At 39.6% G+C, this 18,760-nt stretch overlaps 1 protein-coding gene across 1 annotated transcript in view; it reads right to left on the reverse strand.

Moving 5' to 3' along the window:
* The window catches only part of HMCN1 (hemicentin 1), a 209,103-nt gene that overhangs the window by 51,663 nt on the left and 138,680 nt on the right, over positions 1-18,760 (reverse strand). Inside the window, exons 47-57 of the mRNA XM_076339558.1 lie at positions 17,472-17,585; positions 12,237-12,323; positions 11,640-11,831; positions 10,725-10,898; positions 9,404-9,517; positions 7,751-7,896; positions 5,642-5,792; positions 4,695-4,898; positions 3,531-3,644; positions 2,393-2,580; positions 1,455-1,551 (exon numbers count right to left, since the gene is read on the reverse strand). Coding sequence (XP_076195673.1) covers positions 1,455-1,551; positions 2,393-2,580; positions 3,531-3,644; positions 4,695-4,898; positions 5,642-5,792; positions 7,751-7,896; positions 9,404-9,517; positions 10,725-10,898; positions 11,640-11,831; positions 12,237-12,323; positions 17,472-17,585 — 1,581 coding nt within the window. The remainder of the gene's footprint in view (positions 1-1,454; positions 1,552-2,392; positions 2,581-3,530; positions 3,645-4,694; positions 4,899-5,641; positions 5,793-7,750; positions 7,897-9,403; positions 9,518-10,724; positions 10,899-11,639; positions 11,832-12,236; positions 12,324-17,471; positions 17,586-18,760) is intronic.

Here is an 18,760-nt window from a genome sequence, read left to right on the forward strand (position 1 = left end):
GGAAAATAACCTTTTTTATTTTGACACTGACAAAACAAAGATCATGCTGCTTAGTGATAATGCATTTTCATCAGTGCTTCACCCTGGGTGGTCCTTTCCTGAACAGCTATAGTCTAATTTTTCAAATGAAACTGGATTCAGAGATTAATAGACCTAAACTGGTAATATCGTTGAGCTAGCATTGAAGCTTCAAGCAAATATTTCTTTTAAAATAATAGTATTAGACTATAGTCATTATAAACAAATCTTTTAAAGACAAGTTTAAATTAAAACAGAAATGTCAAGAAAAGCAAAATTTTTTATTGTAAAACAAAACTCAAACATCAGGAAATCTGGATAGACTCCACTGAAAGAAAGTAACTTCTCAGAGAATTACTCCAGGGCAAATTCTTCCCATGGCAACGCTGGTTTTGGTTAATTGTATTACTGAATAGAAAAAGGCACTATAAATCTGCTTCATTTAGTATGTGAATCTGCTGCATGTACGAATGAGAAAAAAATTTATTTCTTCTGTATGTATTAATCTGAATCATCACATTCCTTGGATGCTGGTACTGTATTTAACCGAGAGAGAGAAGACAGCACTTGCCTTCTTTCTGGTATGTAATACAGAAGATTAGCTAGCTAACAAGGATGTGAAAAAGGATACTGATCTTACGTAGAAGACTGTGACGTAAGTCTCCAAATCATACTGTGAAAGCACATAAAGATGTAGCTGCCAGTATACCTTGGTAGGTTTTAACGTAATTATGCAGATGATTTTGTGGGAGTAATGCTTGTTTGATCTTCAATTCAGAATGGAAAGCTGAAAGTGGTGGGAGGAAGAGTGGGCACAAATAAAAAGGAAAGTTAAGGTTAACTCTGAAATGTTAATTGGAGCTTCAGAAAATCAGGATATCTATCAGGAGAGGTAAGGGAAGGTGGTGGAGAGATTGTTTTTTAAAATAATGGAAAATGTCTTTATTTCTTGATTGTATTTGTGATTTCTTGATTGACTTGTGAAGCCAAAGGCCCAAATTTACTTTAATCCTATTCTAACTCAACAACAACAACAAAAGAACAGAAAGGAATCTTAAAAGAGAAATTAAAAAAAAAAGCAAGCTTTTACAGTGCCATATCTCTGTTATCAATTTGTAATTCATGATTTCAGGGCTTAGCAACACCTCCACAGCATATACACATAGCGACTACACAAGGCTCCCTCAATAATAATTTCCACCTACATGGAATACATATAAAGAGCTGAAGCCGTAAGGTATCACATCTATGTTTTGCCAAGGTACTTCAACCTTATATTTGATTTCTAGTACGTTAGAATCTCCATTACACCCAATAAGACAACTTACATGCATAAAGCTAAGTATGTGCCTAAGCACTCTGCTAAAATTAACACATTCAAGCTAAAATAACATTTGAAAGAAGACAACCAGAAAATTATGGATTACTGTACTTACCATGAACATTTAGGTTAAAATACTTTTTGGCACTTCCAGCTATGTTTTCCACAATGCAGATGTACCTGCCAGTATCTGTTATTTGGGAATTCAAAATCTAAAAGAAACAAACAAGATTGTTGTTGAGCTAATATATGACAACTTACTGTTAAAGCATCAAGTTTTGGTGTCTCCCCAAAGACCCCAAGGTCTTCAGGGCCTGCAAGTCTGCAGGGTTTTTTTGGTTTGATCTGGGTTTTTGCTAATGCCTTTGCAGTGTTATGAAGAAGCCAATCTGAGAAACATCCACTGATGCTACTCCTTTCAGAATCTGTTATACAAATCTGTGCGTCTCAAACCTCCAGAAAAGTCAACACAGTATCTTTCACATTAAACTCATTCAAATTGAAAAACAAAACAACTGTTCATGAAATATTTGAAATTAAAATCTTAATGTTCTATATGTTTTTTTATATTTTATTGTATTCTTACATCACGCTATGAAAATGGAGAGAATTAAGCTCAGCTTTCAAACTGTTTTTTACAGTTTCATCCAGTATCATCCATTGATCTGGGGCGGGGCATGTTCTTCAGAATTCACTATTTAAATTTAAAAAAATTACATTTTGCAATAATTAAACTCTGTTAGGGAAACTTGGACAAAATTGACAAGTTGTTCCCCACAAAAATCAACATTATTTTAAACCAAGTGATTTCACTGATGTGGTTCACAGCATGGCCACACAAACAGTTGGGTCAGCACAACTGAGGGAACTACACAGGAGCGGGAAGAAGCAGCTGAGGGACAGGGACAAGGGACAAAAACTCCTTAGGTTTGCAGCACCTTGTAGGGAAAAAAAAAATTTCAGAATCTCATACTCAGCAAATATAAACAGTTTTGTCTTTATGGGCAGCTTGTGTTTGCGATGCTAAAAACTGGTTTATTCACTAAGAGCTACCTGTAACCTCCTTCCATTGGACAAAAATGTATGTTTGTCGTCTTCTGCTAGGTGGCGGCCATCCTTTTGCCAGGTAATACTTGGAGAAGGGCTGCCACTTGCAACACAGTCCATCACCGCAACCTTGTTCACAAGCACAGTGACTTCTTCAGGCAGATCACCATCGGCTCCACTGATGGATGGTGGTACTACAAAAGAGCAAAACATGATAAGAATACTGTGACTTAGTATCTCCCAGTGTTTGTTGTTGTTTTGGGGTTTTTTTAAGATTGCCCACCAATCTTAGATTGGTTTTTCATAAGAAAGTAGTGAAATCTTCAGTGAATACAGTGAAAGATAATAAAACCCCAAGAGTAGTTCAGCTGGAACAAATCAGTATAACTCAAGGGACTGCAGGAGAAGTACGCTTATCCACAGCAGCCATAACGAAGAAGAGGTGAAAACTCATTTTCCAGCTAGTCATGTTCTTTGCTGCCAGAACAAAAGAAGATTTCCAAGGCAGGCCCTCTTCCTAATAAAAAAAAAAATCAGTGTTTTCAGTGGTAGATGCAGAAATAGAGGTAAAGAAATAAGTGTTTCCCAAGGCAAAAACCTTGAGTACATCAACAGACAATGCAAGCAGCATACAAAAGCTTTCTATGCAATATTTGTAAACAGATCATGCAAAATGGACTCTGGAGGCATTCGATGGTTGATCTAAATCATCAATTCCCTTACACCTTCAGGAGTTTTGCAGGTATTTTAGAAAATGATGACCAAAATAAGGAGAGAGAAAAGTCTAGTAGGTCAGAATTTTGAACTGGAAACTGGATAGGGAATAAGAGATACCAAGATAAAACCTGGATTTCTACATATACTTTTCTTTCTGGTGAAGTGTGATGGGGATAATGCAACTGAGTTCCTGTAATGATAACCTAAAAACACACTGAACTAACAACATTAACACTATTTTCATGCAATTCTGTATATTTCTATATAAGGTGCTAGAGTTTTGTAAACACATTAATTTCATAGTTTAAAATATGCAGAATTCATAAATTTTAAAAACATTAAGTAAACCTGAACTATAATGCTTCATTAGTTTCCACAGAACTCTTTTTTTGTCATTAAAAAGAAAAAGGAAAGCAGGAAAGCTTACAGAGCACGCGGACATCGTAATGAATGGAATCCTCCCCGGCTTCGTTTACCGCCACACACGTGTATCTCCCGGCATCTTCAGCTTGTGCCCGAGGAATCTGCAACACTCGGCCTCCTGGAAGGAAAATGCATTCAAGATTTAAATGCAGCATCAAGCAGTTTCCATCATTTCCACACCGCATTTCACTAGAGACCTGAGCAAGAAAATTTATGAATGGCCAGCATTTGTTCTGAATTATAAGTAACTAAAGACTTTTATTTCCTAGCCACTTTTTCTACTGACAGATACTTGGAATTCAGCATGAAATGTTAGAAAAGAGTAATTAATTCCACAGAAAGGAATAACATTCTTCAGCAATATGCAGCCAGACATTATTCTTCAATCAAAAATAGAAATATTTCTCAGCAAGGTGACAGAGAACTAATAGGCAAAAGGAAATATAAGCACATAATATTCTCGTAAAGTTGTTGCAAACTGAAAAAATTCACTTCTGAAGCTTACAGGTACATACTATTTTTACTTTTCACTCTATTCCTCATTTAAGGCATAGTCACATAAATAACTTCAGAAAGACAGGGCGTATTAGGAATGCATTTTGGGAGTGGTTGTCAATGATCTCCCAACAGATAAGCAATAGGTAGACACAAAGACATTATCCCCACTGCTGCCCTTCTTTACACATGCCATCCCAAACCATCCTCTGCACAGAAAGGCTCCCTTTTTATACTCTCAGCATTATAAGCACCTCTCTCCCATATGAGGTTAAGTTAAGAGCTCATGACCATTTTTCTGCTGGAAGCATTATTTCCATGCCTCACTCCCTGGTTAAGAGGCTTTTCTACTCCAATTATGATTTTGCCAAAGCAAAACTTAATAACAAAATAAATCAGGAACACATCAGAGAGAAGGTATCATTGTTGTATTTTATTTTGCAACACATCACATGAAAGTTAAATGGTCACATTCACAGCATTTTAGGGACTACTTTTTAAATGAAAGAAAGAAACAGCTTAAGTCCAAGGACTGGAAAAAAAACACATTTCCAGTCAAGAAAGTCTGAAAAGAACATTAATGCATTGTTTTGAAGGGGAAAAGTTTATTACCACACAAATACTAGCACTAACACCATTTCTTAAGGTCAGAGAGCGACATTTTAATACTCACCTGGTAATATTAGTACTTTATCACTAGAGCTCAGAGGATAGCCATCTTTATACCACGTAAGAACTGGGGGAGGAACAGCATTGGTCTCACAGTACAGTGAAAGGGGACTGTTGACAATCACATCTTTACTTTCTCCACCTCTTCCTGTATCTACTGTGTTACCGGTTTCCCATTCCTTATAAGGCTTTTGGAAACTAGGAGGAACTACAACCAAGGAGGGGAAAAAAGTTGGAATTTTAAAACTATCTATTTCTGCTGTAAAGTCAAGAAATGAAAAGATACTGTAATTGTTAAATAGCAGCAATAAAAATTAAGGGTATTAAATTAACCCCTCCCCCCAATTTAGATTAGCCAGGAAAATTCTAGTTCTTTTCATCAGAATGAACAATTGAGCAATCTACTGAATATTTTCTGCAGACTAGTAAATAACAGTGTAAGAAGACCTGACAACAAAACACAGAGGGTATTAATCAACAATAATACTTGAATAGCAAGCTATCTGGTTTTACTCAAGTTCTAATTTTGTCTAAATTTTCAGAAATGACTAATGATTGGTTTCTTGTATTTACACACAGTGTGTAGGCCAACAGGATGCTTATGTCTGGGGCCTCTAAGTACTAGTCAATACAGATAAATAAAATACGATGTCTTAGTTTAAGCTAAATTAAAACTTTTTCATGTAGTTTAGAGGAAGATCAGAGTTCCTATGTCATTCCACTGACTTCAGAAACACTGCCTATGTCACAAAATATGAAAGAAAGAATAATCAAATACTGTATTTCTTAAAGATGAGCAAAATATACATGAAATAAAAATCACACAAAACACAAAAGCATTGGATTAGAGCAAGCAGGTGTAAAGGATACAAAATTATAAAGAATTCCAACATACCAGAATATTAGAAAATGAGGCTACTAGAAGACTTTAATTATGTGAACTCTGTTTACCTTGTATATTTACATCAAATTCCACTTCGTCCTCTCCAGCAATGTTGGATGCCAGACAAGTGTAACGACCAGTGTCTGATACTTGAGCCTCCTTAATCTGCAGAGTACGGCCACTAGCTTGGATAACGACATGATCATCTGGTTTAAGTGGCTGTAATGTAATTTTACATGGAAATTAATACTTGGTGAAACATACACTAGAAATAGCCATATTTGTGGAAGTCATATAATGTCATCTCTCTTTTGGTCAAATTCAGGTTGTTTCAAAATCCTTCCTAAGGCAGTATACTGGGAGTAAGAGCACATTTTGGTTTTGGTATTTCCTCTGCTTTGATACCACTACCAACAGAACATCCTTCAATTTTTGTTAATGCTTCCAGCAAGGCCCGCTTTCAATCTATGCAAAGAAAGCAGTTGCTTAGGACACCAAATCACTGAGGGTCACCACTTAGGACACAGTCATAAGCCAGGTGTTTCTGGGATGGCAGCCTTGGCCACAGGTGGTGCAGCCCAGCTCTCCTCTCATCTGCTCCTCCCTTCCCTCAGACCAAAAACTTTTCCTCCCTGCGTAAACTTGATCAAACTCCAAGTTCCTGGAGACAGTTTTGTTTTCATGGTTGTCAGAAACTCTGCATCTTCACCTTTCTGATCTTGGTAGCTGGTCTCCTAAGAGGATGTGGTTTTACATCACTCCTAACCCCAGCTGCAAGTTGCTGCTGAAAGGAGCAACGCCATCCCCATCAGGCAAGGGCTCTCGTGACATCTGATTAAATCAAGCTGATTCAATCCCTGAACTCACTGGCCAAGTGGATGAGCTGATGGAAAACCTACACATGTAAAACTATCAGTTTTCTATGAGGTGAACAACTCGATCTAACTCACCCTACAGCCACACAACCACCAGGATCTGCTGCCCAGAAAGGACACAGTGTGAACATAAAATTGATGCAGCAGCAACGCAGAGATACACAGGATTAGACATTACTGTCCCTAGAATTTACATCATCCATGACAGTAGAGACTACACTAATATGACCTGTATCTCTCAATAATGAAAATGGAACACATTAGGGAGTCAGCACTGAACTCCTGGCCTGCAGGGGACAATTAATTTAGTCCATAGATGTGAGTGAAAGCCATTTACCTAGGGGCAACCTAAGAAAAAGCTGCTGCTCTGACAGTGGCAGCAAGCTGCTTACAGCCACTGTCTTTCTTTGGGGACCTCTCAACTCCCCCCAACATCATTTTTCATTGGCAATACAATCAGCACACCCAGGAGATCCTAGAATTACAGCATATTCTCGAAACAGGTGGAGGGTGTATACACAGTCTCTCCTGTGACTCCAGGCTGTTTCTGTATGCTCAGTAAATCCAGGAAGAGCTGGTCCAGCTGCAGAGGTGCAGCAGTTTGCCACATGATAAGTGCCCTACCAAGAACAGCTAAAGCAAGAGATTATATTCTCCTTTCTTACAGAAGAGTTGCACCGTTTGTTTTTTATTTATAGCCAGCCCGTAGTAGTCTGCACATCAGTACGATTCTGTGGCATTGCCCTTCCAAACTGCTTCTCCTCTGGACCTACGTTATTGTGAAGATTGTGTGTGGCAGGAATCGTGCCTCATTCCCCCTTGCAGAGGATCCAGATGCTTTTGTGGCTTTGTGAGCTCTGCCAGAACCAAGTGGGAGGCTCTCTGCAACTTCTGCAAGGGCAGCACTTAGAGGAACCAAGCATGGGGCCATTCTATAACAGGGCATTTAGGGACTTTACATAACAGCAAAGGGACACGTGGTCATACCACGGGATGTTACTGCTAGGCAGGGCCCTCCCCCTTTAAAGCACAGGCCAGTGGCACTGATGTCTCAGTGGCATTGCCAAGCACCCACAAAAAAGCAAGGGTGTCAATTTGCAGAGGTCTGCCCAACAGCAAACGTCCTAAGATGCATGAATGGGTGATCCTGCCAGCAGGACGGTGGGGAGATGACTTCCTGCTGACTTAAGCAGTGCAAGTGAGCCTGTTACACCGCATGAATGCTCATTAATAGCGACAGTGAATACGCAGTTGTTTTGATATGAAATCCACCCATTAGAAGGAATTAAGTTTGTGACTGGCCTGTCCATCCTTGTACCAGCTGATGGCAGCAGCAGGAATGGCGTGAGCTTCACACTCCAGGGTAAGGCTGTGGTTTACCTTGATCTTCACTTCTTTAGGGGAGAGACCCATCCCTGAGATATCCCCTTTGTTAATGGTGGGTGGAACTGGACAAAAACAAAGGGAGCAAGAAGGACTTTCATGACTTACTGTCTTATGCAGCATTTCAAAATTAACTGGACAAAGGGAAAACCTGGATGATAACCTCAGGGAAAGCAAGTGCATTCCCCCTGTAATCTGCCTCTTCCTCATAGCTGAATTTTTTTTTTTTTTTAACACAGATATGTATTTTAAACTATTTTTAGTATATGTATTATATATAAAAATACATAAAACTGTGTTGAACAGTTTTAGACATGCAAACCTGACTATAGCCAACCTTACCTAGCTATAGCACTTTATTATGTGTTTGGCTTGAATTCTATAAAGTTCAGTGTACTGCAGTCATTAAAAAGCATTTTAATAGAAATTAATATTCTCAGAAACATATGTTTGAACTGAAGTCCACACTCAGAGTAGTTGGTCAAAACTCAACATTTCCATTCCATTGAAATCCCAATGTTGCAAAATCTCGTTTCCTTCTGAATCAGAATGAAAACAGAACATTTCAAAATTCTTAAGCTACCCCCCCCACCCCAGTCTCATAATATCTTTCAAATTATTTTAAATGCTTTCAAAGGATTTTCCATTCTTTTTTCAATGGGAAATTTTAAATTTACCCTAATGCTTACAGTGCCATAACAACTGACAGTTGCAATGGCATTTGGGGGTGGGGGCCTTTATGTTGCTACATAGCCATACTTCAGTAATGAACTCTTTTGTCATCTTCTCATTATTCCAAATCCAATGGGGCCTAATTAGGGACTTAGTGTAATTAAAATAACAGCACAGTTACTGTGAGAGAGCAAACCAAAATCCAATTCAGACTAGAAAATAAAAAAAAAGAAAAAAAGATGAAAAATCATGGTTGACTGAGCCCATAATGAAGAGTTTGAGCATTAAAATAGAGTATTAGGCACAGATGCTCAAAGGACAATGTGCTGACAGGAAGCCTTGAATGGGAAAAGCTTTTGTGCGTATGGTATTTTATGGAAGGATATAAAAATAGTATCCTTCTATTTTACCTTACCAAGAAAGTTTCCCATTAGATTGTTATGGGTCCCCTCCCCTCCTTTTTTTCCAAAACAGTTTCTTTGCTCACAAGATTTTAGTGGTGGACTTGACAGTGCTAGGTTAACGGTTGGACTTGATGATCTTAAAGGTCTTTTCCAACATAAACGATTTATGATTCTATGAGATTCTCTGCTCACATCTCCCATCGTGCTGCACTCATCCGATTTTAAAATCATTACCAAAAAGGCATTTCAGAAGAAACTGGAGTTCGATGTGCCTTAAATGTCTTTCCCTGGGTGGTACAAAGACCTTTAGCCCAACAGCAGCATTGTAAAGGATGCAACAGCAAACTCTCCTATGTCATGAGCTAATGCACATGCTTGCTAAACAAAGCTACCAACAGAAATCCTTGTATTCACCAGGATAGGTAACACTGCAAAGGGGAAAAAATGGAAGAATGCAAGAAGAAAAAAATTTTAAAAATTGGAAGTATTTCCATACTGTAGACTTTCACTTCATAGTGCTTCAAAGTTTCTCCAGCCTCATTTGTGGCTATACAGGTATATCTTCCAGCGTTGTCCTCCTGTGCATTTAGAATCTGCAGGGTTCGACCACCTGCCAAAAGACATCATTCTTTAACAGCATCTGTTATACTCTTGCTTCCCAATTATTAAAATAGTTTCTGGAGAATATTTTCAACCCTTTGGTCCAAATTCTGCCCTTAGATAAGCATTGAAAAACTGACTGCTTACCACCACGTATACTGTGCAATAAATGACTGCATAATTTGCAGGAGTGCTTTGGATCACAACTCCTGTTGCTTACAGATTCTTGGAAAATTTGTTAACATAGTTCTGTACAAGAAATTTCTTGAAGACACATATAGGAAGAAGTGATTTAGGGTTCTGCACTTCATTCACAGAAAAAGGGAAAGGAGGCATTATCGGTAAGACTAAGCAAAAAGAGTCTATTCAACATACAGGGGTGGATGTGAGCCTCTGTACTGCCTTTCTGTCTCAGTGCAGTACTTCATATGAAAGAGGCCCTTAACTCCCTCTGGAGAACGGACAGAAGCAACAGCCACAATGTGACAAGTGTAAACATGAATGAATCAATAGGATTTAAGACTTCAGGTGGCCTCTACAATTTTGACATCCATCAATTTCCTTCCCATAGTATCCTGTTTATTTATGATTTATATTGTCTGCATTCTCAGAGATGAATCACTATTTAATCTGGCTGCAGCTCTTTTCAGACTGCATTCCTAGAAGTTGTCCCCCCATGTAGTAATTCAATTCCTCGCTATCAATATCAACTCATTCTTCCTCTGAACACTTGCAGTTAATGCTAAAGTACTTGTTCATCTACATTACTTCAGTGTTACCAGTGAAGCTTGTTCCTGTTTTCCACCCCCATAGATGTGCTAGGTAAGAGTTACTCCACAAATTAAAAATGGCAAACTACTAATGACCTAGAAAAATGCCACCTCATTCTTTTTACTAATGTTGTTGATTATATGTCTCTCCATCTAATTTCCACACTTAATAATGAATATAAACAACTTGAAATTAACTCCAAGGAACTTGTTTGCCATCATTTAGCTTTATGGAACAAAAGGATAAATACCTGAATACAAATAAAATACAAGTAAATAATCAGTTAATTGTGAAGCACTTAAAAAATATTGGAAGGGGAAGTGCTACAAAAGTACAAACATTGCACTTAAAAATATATCCTTTGATTTTTCATAACAATCTGTAATGGGAAACTAAACAATAACAGAATAAAGCGTTATGTTATTTCTCAATAACAAAAAATTTACCTGGCAAAATGCGAATATTTCTGTTTGATTCTAATGGATTACCATCTTTCAGCCAGGTGATTGTAGCTGGAGGATACGAGTAAGCCTCACAAACTAGCGATGTTGGGCTGTTGAGGATAACGGTGACATCTTCTGCATTTCCATGGCTGGCTGCACCCACAATGGTTGGAGGCACTAGGAACAACAAAAACATTAACCAGAGGAAGAACCTCTATGAAAAGCCAATTTTCTGTTCCCTGTTCAGTCTAGGAATCTGGTTGCAGCCTTAAATAGCTGTGAGGCATTCCTACAAGGCACACTGAAACCCAGAACCAGACAACATTCATCTGGTTTTACATTTTGTCCTGAAGCCAACAGTCAGCCCGTGTCAGAGGATTCCATTCACCCTTAGCCTTTGTCAAACACAGGTCACCAGGAAGCCAACCACCACTTGCCCAGCAGCTGGCAGACCCGCTGCCTGATGATCCTGTGAGCAGCAGATTGGTAGGTGGCATGAGCCTAGGAAATGAGGATGTGGAAAACAAACTCGCCATTGTTTGCATTTGGTTATGCAATAACCGTCATGAAAAAAAGAGAACTGCAGATGGTTTCAGCTTTTATGAAGAGATCACAATCTGAAGTGCTCTTCAGATACTCCTTCCTTGAAACACAATAAACTAATGTACTGTCCTGCTCATTCCATACAGACAATGTCCTCTTATAGCTCCACATTTTCTAGCTCTATATTGTCTAAAGCACGGAACTGCTGTTTCTATTGAACTGCTATTATTTATCAATTACTAAGCTATGAAATTTTAATTGTAGCCAGGCAACTTAAGCATTGCTGTAATTAAAGTACTACAAAATTCCAATGTGGTTATCTATTTTTTCCTGAGATTAATATTTTCTCTGCAAGAGCCAGCCCAGCTGTCTTACCAAGTACATTAAGACTGAAACTTTTGCTCTTATCTCCAGCTGTATTGGATGCAAGACATGTGTATCTCCCTGTGTCAGTGACTTGAGCATTGGTAATTTGCAGGAAACGCCCACTGGACAGAAACTTGTGATCTTCATCCTCAGTTAGAGATTGCCCATCCTTTATCCAGGTGACCTGTGGTACAGGGTTCCCTTAATGGAGTAAAGAAAATTGCAAATAGTAGTTGTTGCATAACCTCTAGGATATGCCAACATTTCTGAAAAACAGAAACATACAGTTTCAGATGCCTTTTTAAAATATATGCTTTAGGGAAATGTTTTGGAATAAGTATTCTAAAGTCTTCGAACCTCATGAAGTAATATATACCTCCTCTTAAATTCCATAGGCCTTTAGAGAAGAAATATCACAGCAACTATGCTCTTGGTTACATTTTATACAACTTTTATAAGGAGTGCTTAGTCCTGCTATAAGCACCATGGTCAAATTTAAAAATTCCACTGAACTGAAAATTCCGTTAAAAACATGCTGTTCAGAACCAATGATGATCGACACCATGGGTTTGATCAGTAAAGGTAAGTAATATTGTATACTTTTACCTATCACTTCGCATGTTAGGGTAACTCTGTGCTTCTCTTTCACTTTCACATCTTCCAGTTTATTTTCACCCACAATCCCTGGAGGCACTGCAAACAGACAAGACGACAACATTAGCGAGTATTACTTACAAGCAATTTAAATACAACAAAGACACACTCAGGCTATATCCCAGCGTATGCTTCCCCTAACCACATCAATCGATGAACGGCTCAGATCTACCAGACACAGGTCCAGATGTGAGACAGCGTAGAGCTAACTTGCCTGTACAACAGATATGCACTCTGTTCTGCACCCCTTAACCATACAAGTCCACGCAAAGGGCAAGAGAGGAACCACAGACCCATAAAGTACTCACCTCACTTAGTCTTCAGAGCTAGAGAGATACTCAGGGTGCTGAGGAGTACGGTCAGTAGGGCAATGGTGATGAGCACTGGTTAGTGAGGCCAGGTTTGATTTCATGCACCAGCAGGTTTTATAAGTTTGTAAACAAGTTCTATCACCCATATTAATCAGCAAGTGATTTATTTGTTCAAAACCATGTGCTTAAGTTTAAGAGTTGTTTGTTTTCCAACAGTAATTGAAAGCATCTATCTAGATCTCTAGGGAAAGAACTGATTTATTAAAAAAAAAAGAAAAAAAAAAGAGAGAGTCAGCTTGTCTATTCACATACCATGTGTGGGTTTTTTCCTTACCAGCATGCTCAAAGTAATACAATAGATTACCAACAAGTGGATGCTGTGTAAAGGCATACATGTGTTTTATGCAAATACAGCTAATTCCATACAGGCAGATGAACAAACTATATAGGTCTAAAGGCATCTTGCTGTGGTACAAACTATGTTTCTCTAGGGAAATAGAGGACAAAAACCATACCCTTAAAATACCTATCCACCCCCCAAATGGCTAACTCAATACAAGAAAACTCTTACTGTATGGCTGAGCACTTGATGACTTGTTTCCAAATAATCTTGGTCGACAGGACTACACAGACTAATGTGCTAGTGGATGAGGGATGCCAGATTATGAATGTGTTGGTGAGTAGGCATGGTGGTGAAGAGCTCCGATCAACTATTTCTTTCAAAATAGAGGCATTTGTGGATTCAAGCCAAAAGAAAATGGCACTACAAATCAACATAGGCATGGAGTATAACAGGTTGAAAAGGAGGCCTGTAGTTATAAGAAAGAAAGCCCAATCTCCAAGGGATTTTGGAAAGTTTTGTAAAAAAAATGCCAGACTAGGGAGCCAGATACTACGCTTTAATAATCCTGCAAAATGAAAACTTTCAGCCTAGATAGAAGACCTAAAAAGAGAGGAATTAAAATATATTCAGCAGCTTATTTGTGATCTACCACTAAGTTGGAAGCAAAAGTTTTATAAAAATAAGAATCACAGTAATATGCAGAATTCATTGTCAACAGAGAAAAATAATGTTACACCAGATTTTTGATACTAATGAAGGGTACAAACTAGAGTGAAGAAGAAAAAAAAAAATGGAAGAGGTTTGCATCTCACTTGACTGGAATGGCAAAGATACTACTTCAGCGTGGCTAAAAGTTGACCTCTGAACAGGAGACATGGCGAGATGCGGGTTAGTAGAATTTAGCATGCAGGAAGATGTGGCCAATGCTGGTGCTCTCACCAACTTGTGATGCAGTTATGATCAAACTCCCTGCTGTGACTGTATGAGCAATGCAAAACAGACTTTTATATGGGTTCTAGTGTCCAAATGCAACGAGACAAAGCAGCATCAACTAGTGAAGGAATTAGATGGGGGAAAATATAACCTAAACTCATAAAGTTCAGGACTTTTAAGTCAGGCCAAAAGTTACTAATCATAAACAAACCAAGCAACTCATCACTTTGGCCCCAAAATAATACAGTAAGATGTCAACAGATATTAATTTCAGAAATATGACAAAGCCACACCAAACATTTTGCAAATATCTAAATATTATGCTTATTACACCAAGCTCTCCATGCAAACTGGCTCGCCTGTTGCACCTCCTACACCAATTTAGAGAAACACTGGGATGTCTCTGTACGGTTCCTATTTACAGTGAGACGGTGAACATTCTGTGTCACTATCAGGCCACATTCCAGTAACTTTCCTCTAGAAAGACAAAGAAATTACCGGGGGGAGGGAAGACAAGACTGAACAATGGAATTTTCCACTTAGCCCACTTGAAATCAGCTTCACTGAGCATTTTTCTTCAAGGCAAACAAAGCCTATGCAAGAAAGATTCCCAGAACCCTCATGAACACCCTGCTACTAAAACCCTCCAAAGAAAACAGTAAAACAATGAATGCTTTTCAGTGTTTATCCATCTCTTCCATTCTACTAGACTTACACTTCCATGAGCTCATCAAATAAACATGAACTGACATGAATGTGAGTTATCATTTACAGGCTGAATATGCATAAGTCAGCTGAAGGCAAGGGAAGCTGATACCACTCAGCACCTTAGAGAAAAGAAACGTACAGGAAAATTACACACAGTAATGCTATAAGACAACCTGCGTCAGGCCTGGTAATTATTGATAAAAATAACAAATAGTTACTAAACCAAAGGGCAGTATTTTCTGGGAGAAAAAAAAAAATTAAAAATAAGTCATGTGACAAAATTCATAGAATCATAGAATAGTTTGGGTTGGAAGGGACCTCTAAAGGTCACCTAGTCCAACGCCCCTGCCATGGGCAGGGACATCTTCAACTAGATCAGGTTGCTCAGAGCCCCGTCCAACCTGACCTTGAATGTTTCCAGGGATGGGGCATCCACCACCTCACTGGGCAACCTGTGCCAGTGTTTCACCACCCACAGCATAAAAAATTTCTTCCTTATATCTAGCCTAAATCTACCCCCCTTTAGTTTAAAGCCATTCCCCCTTGTCCTACCAGAACAGGCCCTGCTAAAAAGTTTGCCGCCATCTTTTTTATAAGCCCCCTTTAAGTACTGACAGGCTGCAAGAAGGTCTCCCCAAAGCCTTCTCTTCTCTAGGCTGAACAGCCCCAACTCTCTCAGCCTTTCTTCATAGCACAGGTGTTCCATCCCCCTGATCATTTTCATGGCCCTCTTCTGGACCCGCTCCAACAGGTCCGTGTCTTTCTTATGCTGAGGGCTCCAGAGCTGGATGCAGTACTCCAGGTGGGGTCTCACCAGAGCAGAGTAGAGGGGCAGAATCGCCTCCCTCGACCTGCTGGCCACGCTGCTTTTAATGCAGCCCAGGATACGATTGGCCTTCTGGGCTGCGAGCGCACATTGCTGGCTCATGTCCAGCTTTTCAACCACCAGTACCCCCAAGTCCTTCTCGGCAGGGCTGCTCTCAATCCCTTCATCCCCCAGCCTGTATTGATACCAGGGGTTGCCCTGACCCAGGTGCAGGACCTTGCACTTGGCCTTGTTAAACCTCATGAGGTTCACACAGGCCCACTTCTTGAGCTTGTCCAGGTCCCTCTGGATGGCATCCCGTCCCTCAGGCGTGTCGACCGCACCACTCAGCTTGGTGTCATCTGCAAACTTGGTGAGGGTGCACTCGAACCCACTGTCTATGTCATTGATGAAGATATTAAACAGTACCAGTCCCAATAGGGACCCCTGCGAGATGCCACTCATCACCAGTCTCCATCTGGACATTGAGCCATTGACCACCACCCTCTGAATGCGACCATCTAACCAATTCCTCACCCACCGGACAGTCCACCCATCAAATCCATACCTCTCCAGTTTAGAGAGAAGGATGTTGTGGGGGACCGTGTCAAAGGCCTTACACAGGTCCAGGTAGATGACATCTGTAGCCCTTCCCATGTCCACTGATGTAGACACTCCATCATAGAAGGCCACTAGGTTAGTCAGGCAGGACTTGCCCTTGATGAAGCCATGCTGGCTGTCTCGAATCACCTCCCTGTCCTCCATGTGCCTTAGCATAGCTTCCAGGAGGATCTGTTCCATGACCTTCCCAGGCACAGACATGAGGCTGACTGGCCTGTAGTTCCCTGGGTCTTCCTTTTCTCCCTTTTTAAAAATGGGGGTTACGTTTCCCCTTTTCCAGTCAGTGGGAACCTCACCAGACTGCCACAACTTCTCAAATACGATGGATAGTGGCTTAGCAATTTCATCCGCCAGTTCCTTCAAGACCCGTGGATGGATCTCATCAGGTCCCATGGACTTGTGCACCTTCAGGTGCCTTAGATGGTCTAAAATTACACATTAAGGGTTCCAAATAGCCATCTAAAGAGCCTGCTGTACTAGTCCTTGTCTAAATACATTAGCAGGATCACCCACTACCACACTTGGTTTATATACTTTAGAATATCAAAGGCTCTATTTGACTAAAGGTTTCCACTGAATCAGAGATCTCTATTTTGTAGAAACAATTTCAGCTCCAGTGTTTAAGTTCCCTGTTGGACTTGGCTTTGCCTTCACATCTTTGTTGCAACAGATTATTATCATCATGCCACTCAGCTATACATATTATACCCACTGCTGCACAGTAATGCTGCTTTTAATTCATGAGTATTATCATATGGGATTGCAACTTCCTGCATTTCAGCATTAGATGCAACAGATTCACATGAATTTCATATGGTTTCCTGGGGCTGTAGTTTTCTTGACTTAAACCAGCTTAAATTCAGGCCGCTGCCAAAAGAAATAGCACTATTCCCCTGACCACTCACTCTTGTCATCTTCTTTTCACCAATACTGGCATTTATAGTCTGTGTGGTGAACAAGCAGGGAACTGATCTGGCTGAAAACTAACCTGACCAGGAAAACACAAACCCCCCACCTTTTCAGATCACCTATAAACTGCTTCACCTTGTTCATCACGCCCAAGGGACAGCGAAGCTATGAGCAACAAGAAACAGAAGAGAAGATGGGAGTCTGGCTGTCAGCATCCCCCAGACTTCTATCCAACTGAAACAACAATGTAACTGAAGCCAGTTACATTGACATAGTTCCTTTTCAGAAAAAAACCTCAAACAAAACACAAAACAGAAGTAGCTGCCAGTTATTCCAAATTATGCCTGAAGAATCTCAATTTTAAAAACTAAACAAACAGCAAATTCACATGTAGAAGTAGCTCCTCTTTAAAACCTGATTTTCTGACCATGGTATCAAATGCACTTTTTTTCCCCCCTACGGACATATGTTTTGGCATAATAATTTTTAAAAATACCAGCAAAGTATACAGTAGATCCCCTTATCTTCTACTGTAACAAAAATTACCACGTACTTACCTAGAACAGAAAGGTCAAATTCCTTCCTCACTTCTCCTGCAGCATTGGTCACTACGCAAGTATACTGACCTTCATCTGCTACACTCGTGTGTGTCAAACGGAGCGTTCTGCCCCCTGAGGAGAAAGCCAAAAAACATACAATCATTAAAGTCCTGCTCCAACCAATATGCTCCCAAATTGTCTGTACTAACTCTTAATTTTTTTTTATGTTTTGGTTAAAAAAATTTATAGCTGTAAATTTAATGCGGTCTATTTTTTTAGTGTGCTTTGTTTTGTTGAACAAACAGTAAGAGAAAGTGACTGAGCTTACTCCTACTCCCATCATTTCTGTATGTCTGCTCAGGCCCTCAGCTCCTCAGTGCTTTTAGATCTGTGCTTAATATTGATCATACTCTTCTTTCTAGTCAGTAACTTCCAAACTATCCTGACACATCCCTTTTTTTCCCCTCCAGAAACTACATTTAAGTGAACTTTGAGGCATTTAGATACTTTCTGAGAATTTCTGGAGGAAGTCTGAGACCAACTGGCACAATCACTGAAAACTTCAAGACACATCTATAGAGTTCGTGCAGAGAAAAATCGAACCTGCTCCACACAGGTCACTCAAACTACATGCAGGGGTACAGTGCACACATAATTTATTGATCAGTGCAGACACTTTGGATGTGGCAGGAACACTGTGTTTGCAATATGCAGGATTTGTGCATCTACTACTATGCAGGAAATTTTGACAGAACAGTGTCTCAGACAGCAGGATTTTTGTTCACATGAGGACTTTGCTATACTGAGTATCTAGATGACTGTCGAGGAAAAATAATAAAGCCTCATCAGAGGGAGGGTGGGTGTGTACACATAAAAATAAGTTTATTTTTATAAACACAAACACTCCATAAAGGTATTTTCACATGTACAGATAAGGAATAAAATTCCAGTCCTCTCTTCTAGCATTTGTATTAACTGTGCCATCAATAATAATAGCAGGTGACAACAGTACTGGTTTACATGTAATGTTTTAAAATAATGTATTTCTCATAACACTGTAGCAGAGCAGTTGCGAGAACACATTTGCACAGGCATGCTAGTTTAAAAGAAAGAAGATTTGCAAATATGTTTGACCAAAGGACCAAGAATATCCCTGCTTTGCCCTAGCAGAATAATTTCTCTTTGCTTCCTTTTTGGCATAGGAACAGCAAAACAAACATCAGTGAGCATTTAAGTGTGAAAACAAATGTGGTGGCCATCCTTCAGCCTTTTCCAGTTTCTCGTTAGCAGCTCTCACATTAGCAATC

The sequence above is a fragment of the Aptenodytes patagonicus genome, chromosome 5, assembly GCF_965638725.1.
Source record: "Aptenodytes patagonicus chromosome 5, bAptPat1.pri.cur, whole genome shotgun sequence".
Taxonomy (NCBI): Eukaryota; Metazoa; Chordata; class Aves; order Sphenisciformes; family Spheniscidae; genus Aptenodytes; species Aptenodytes patagonicus.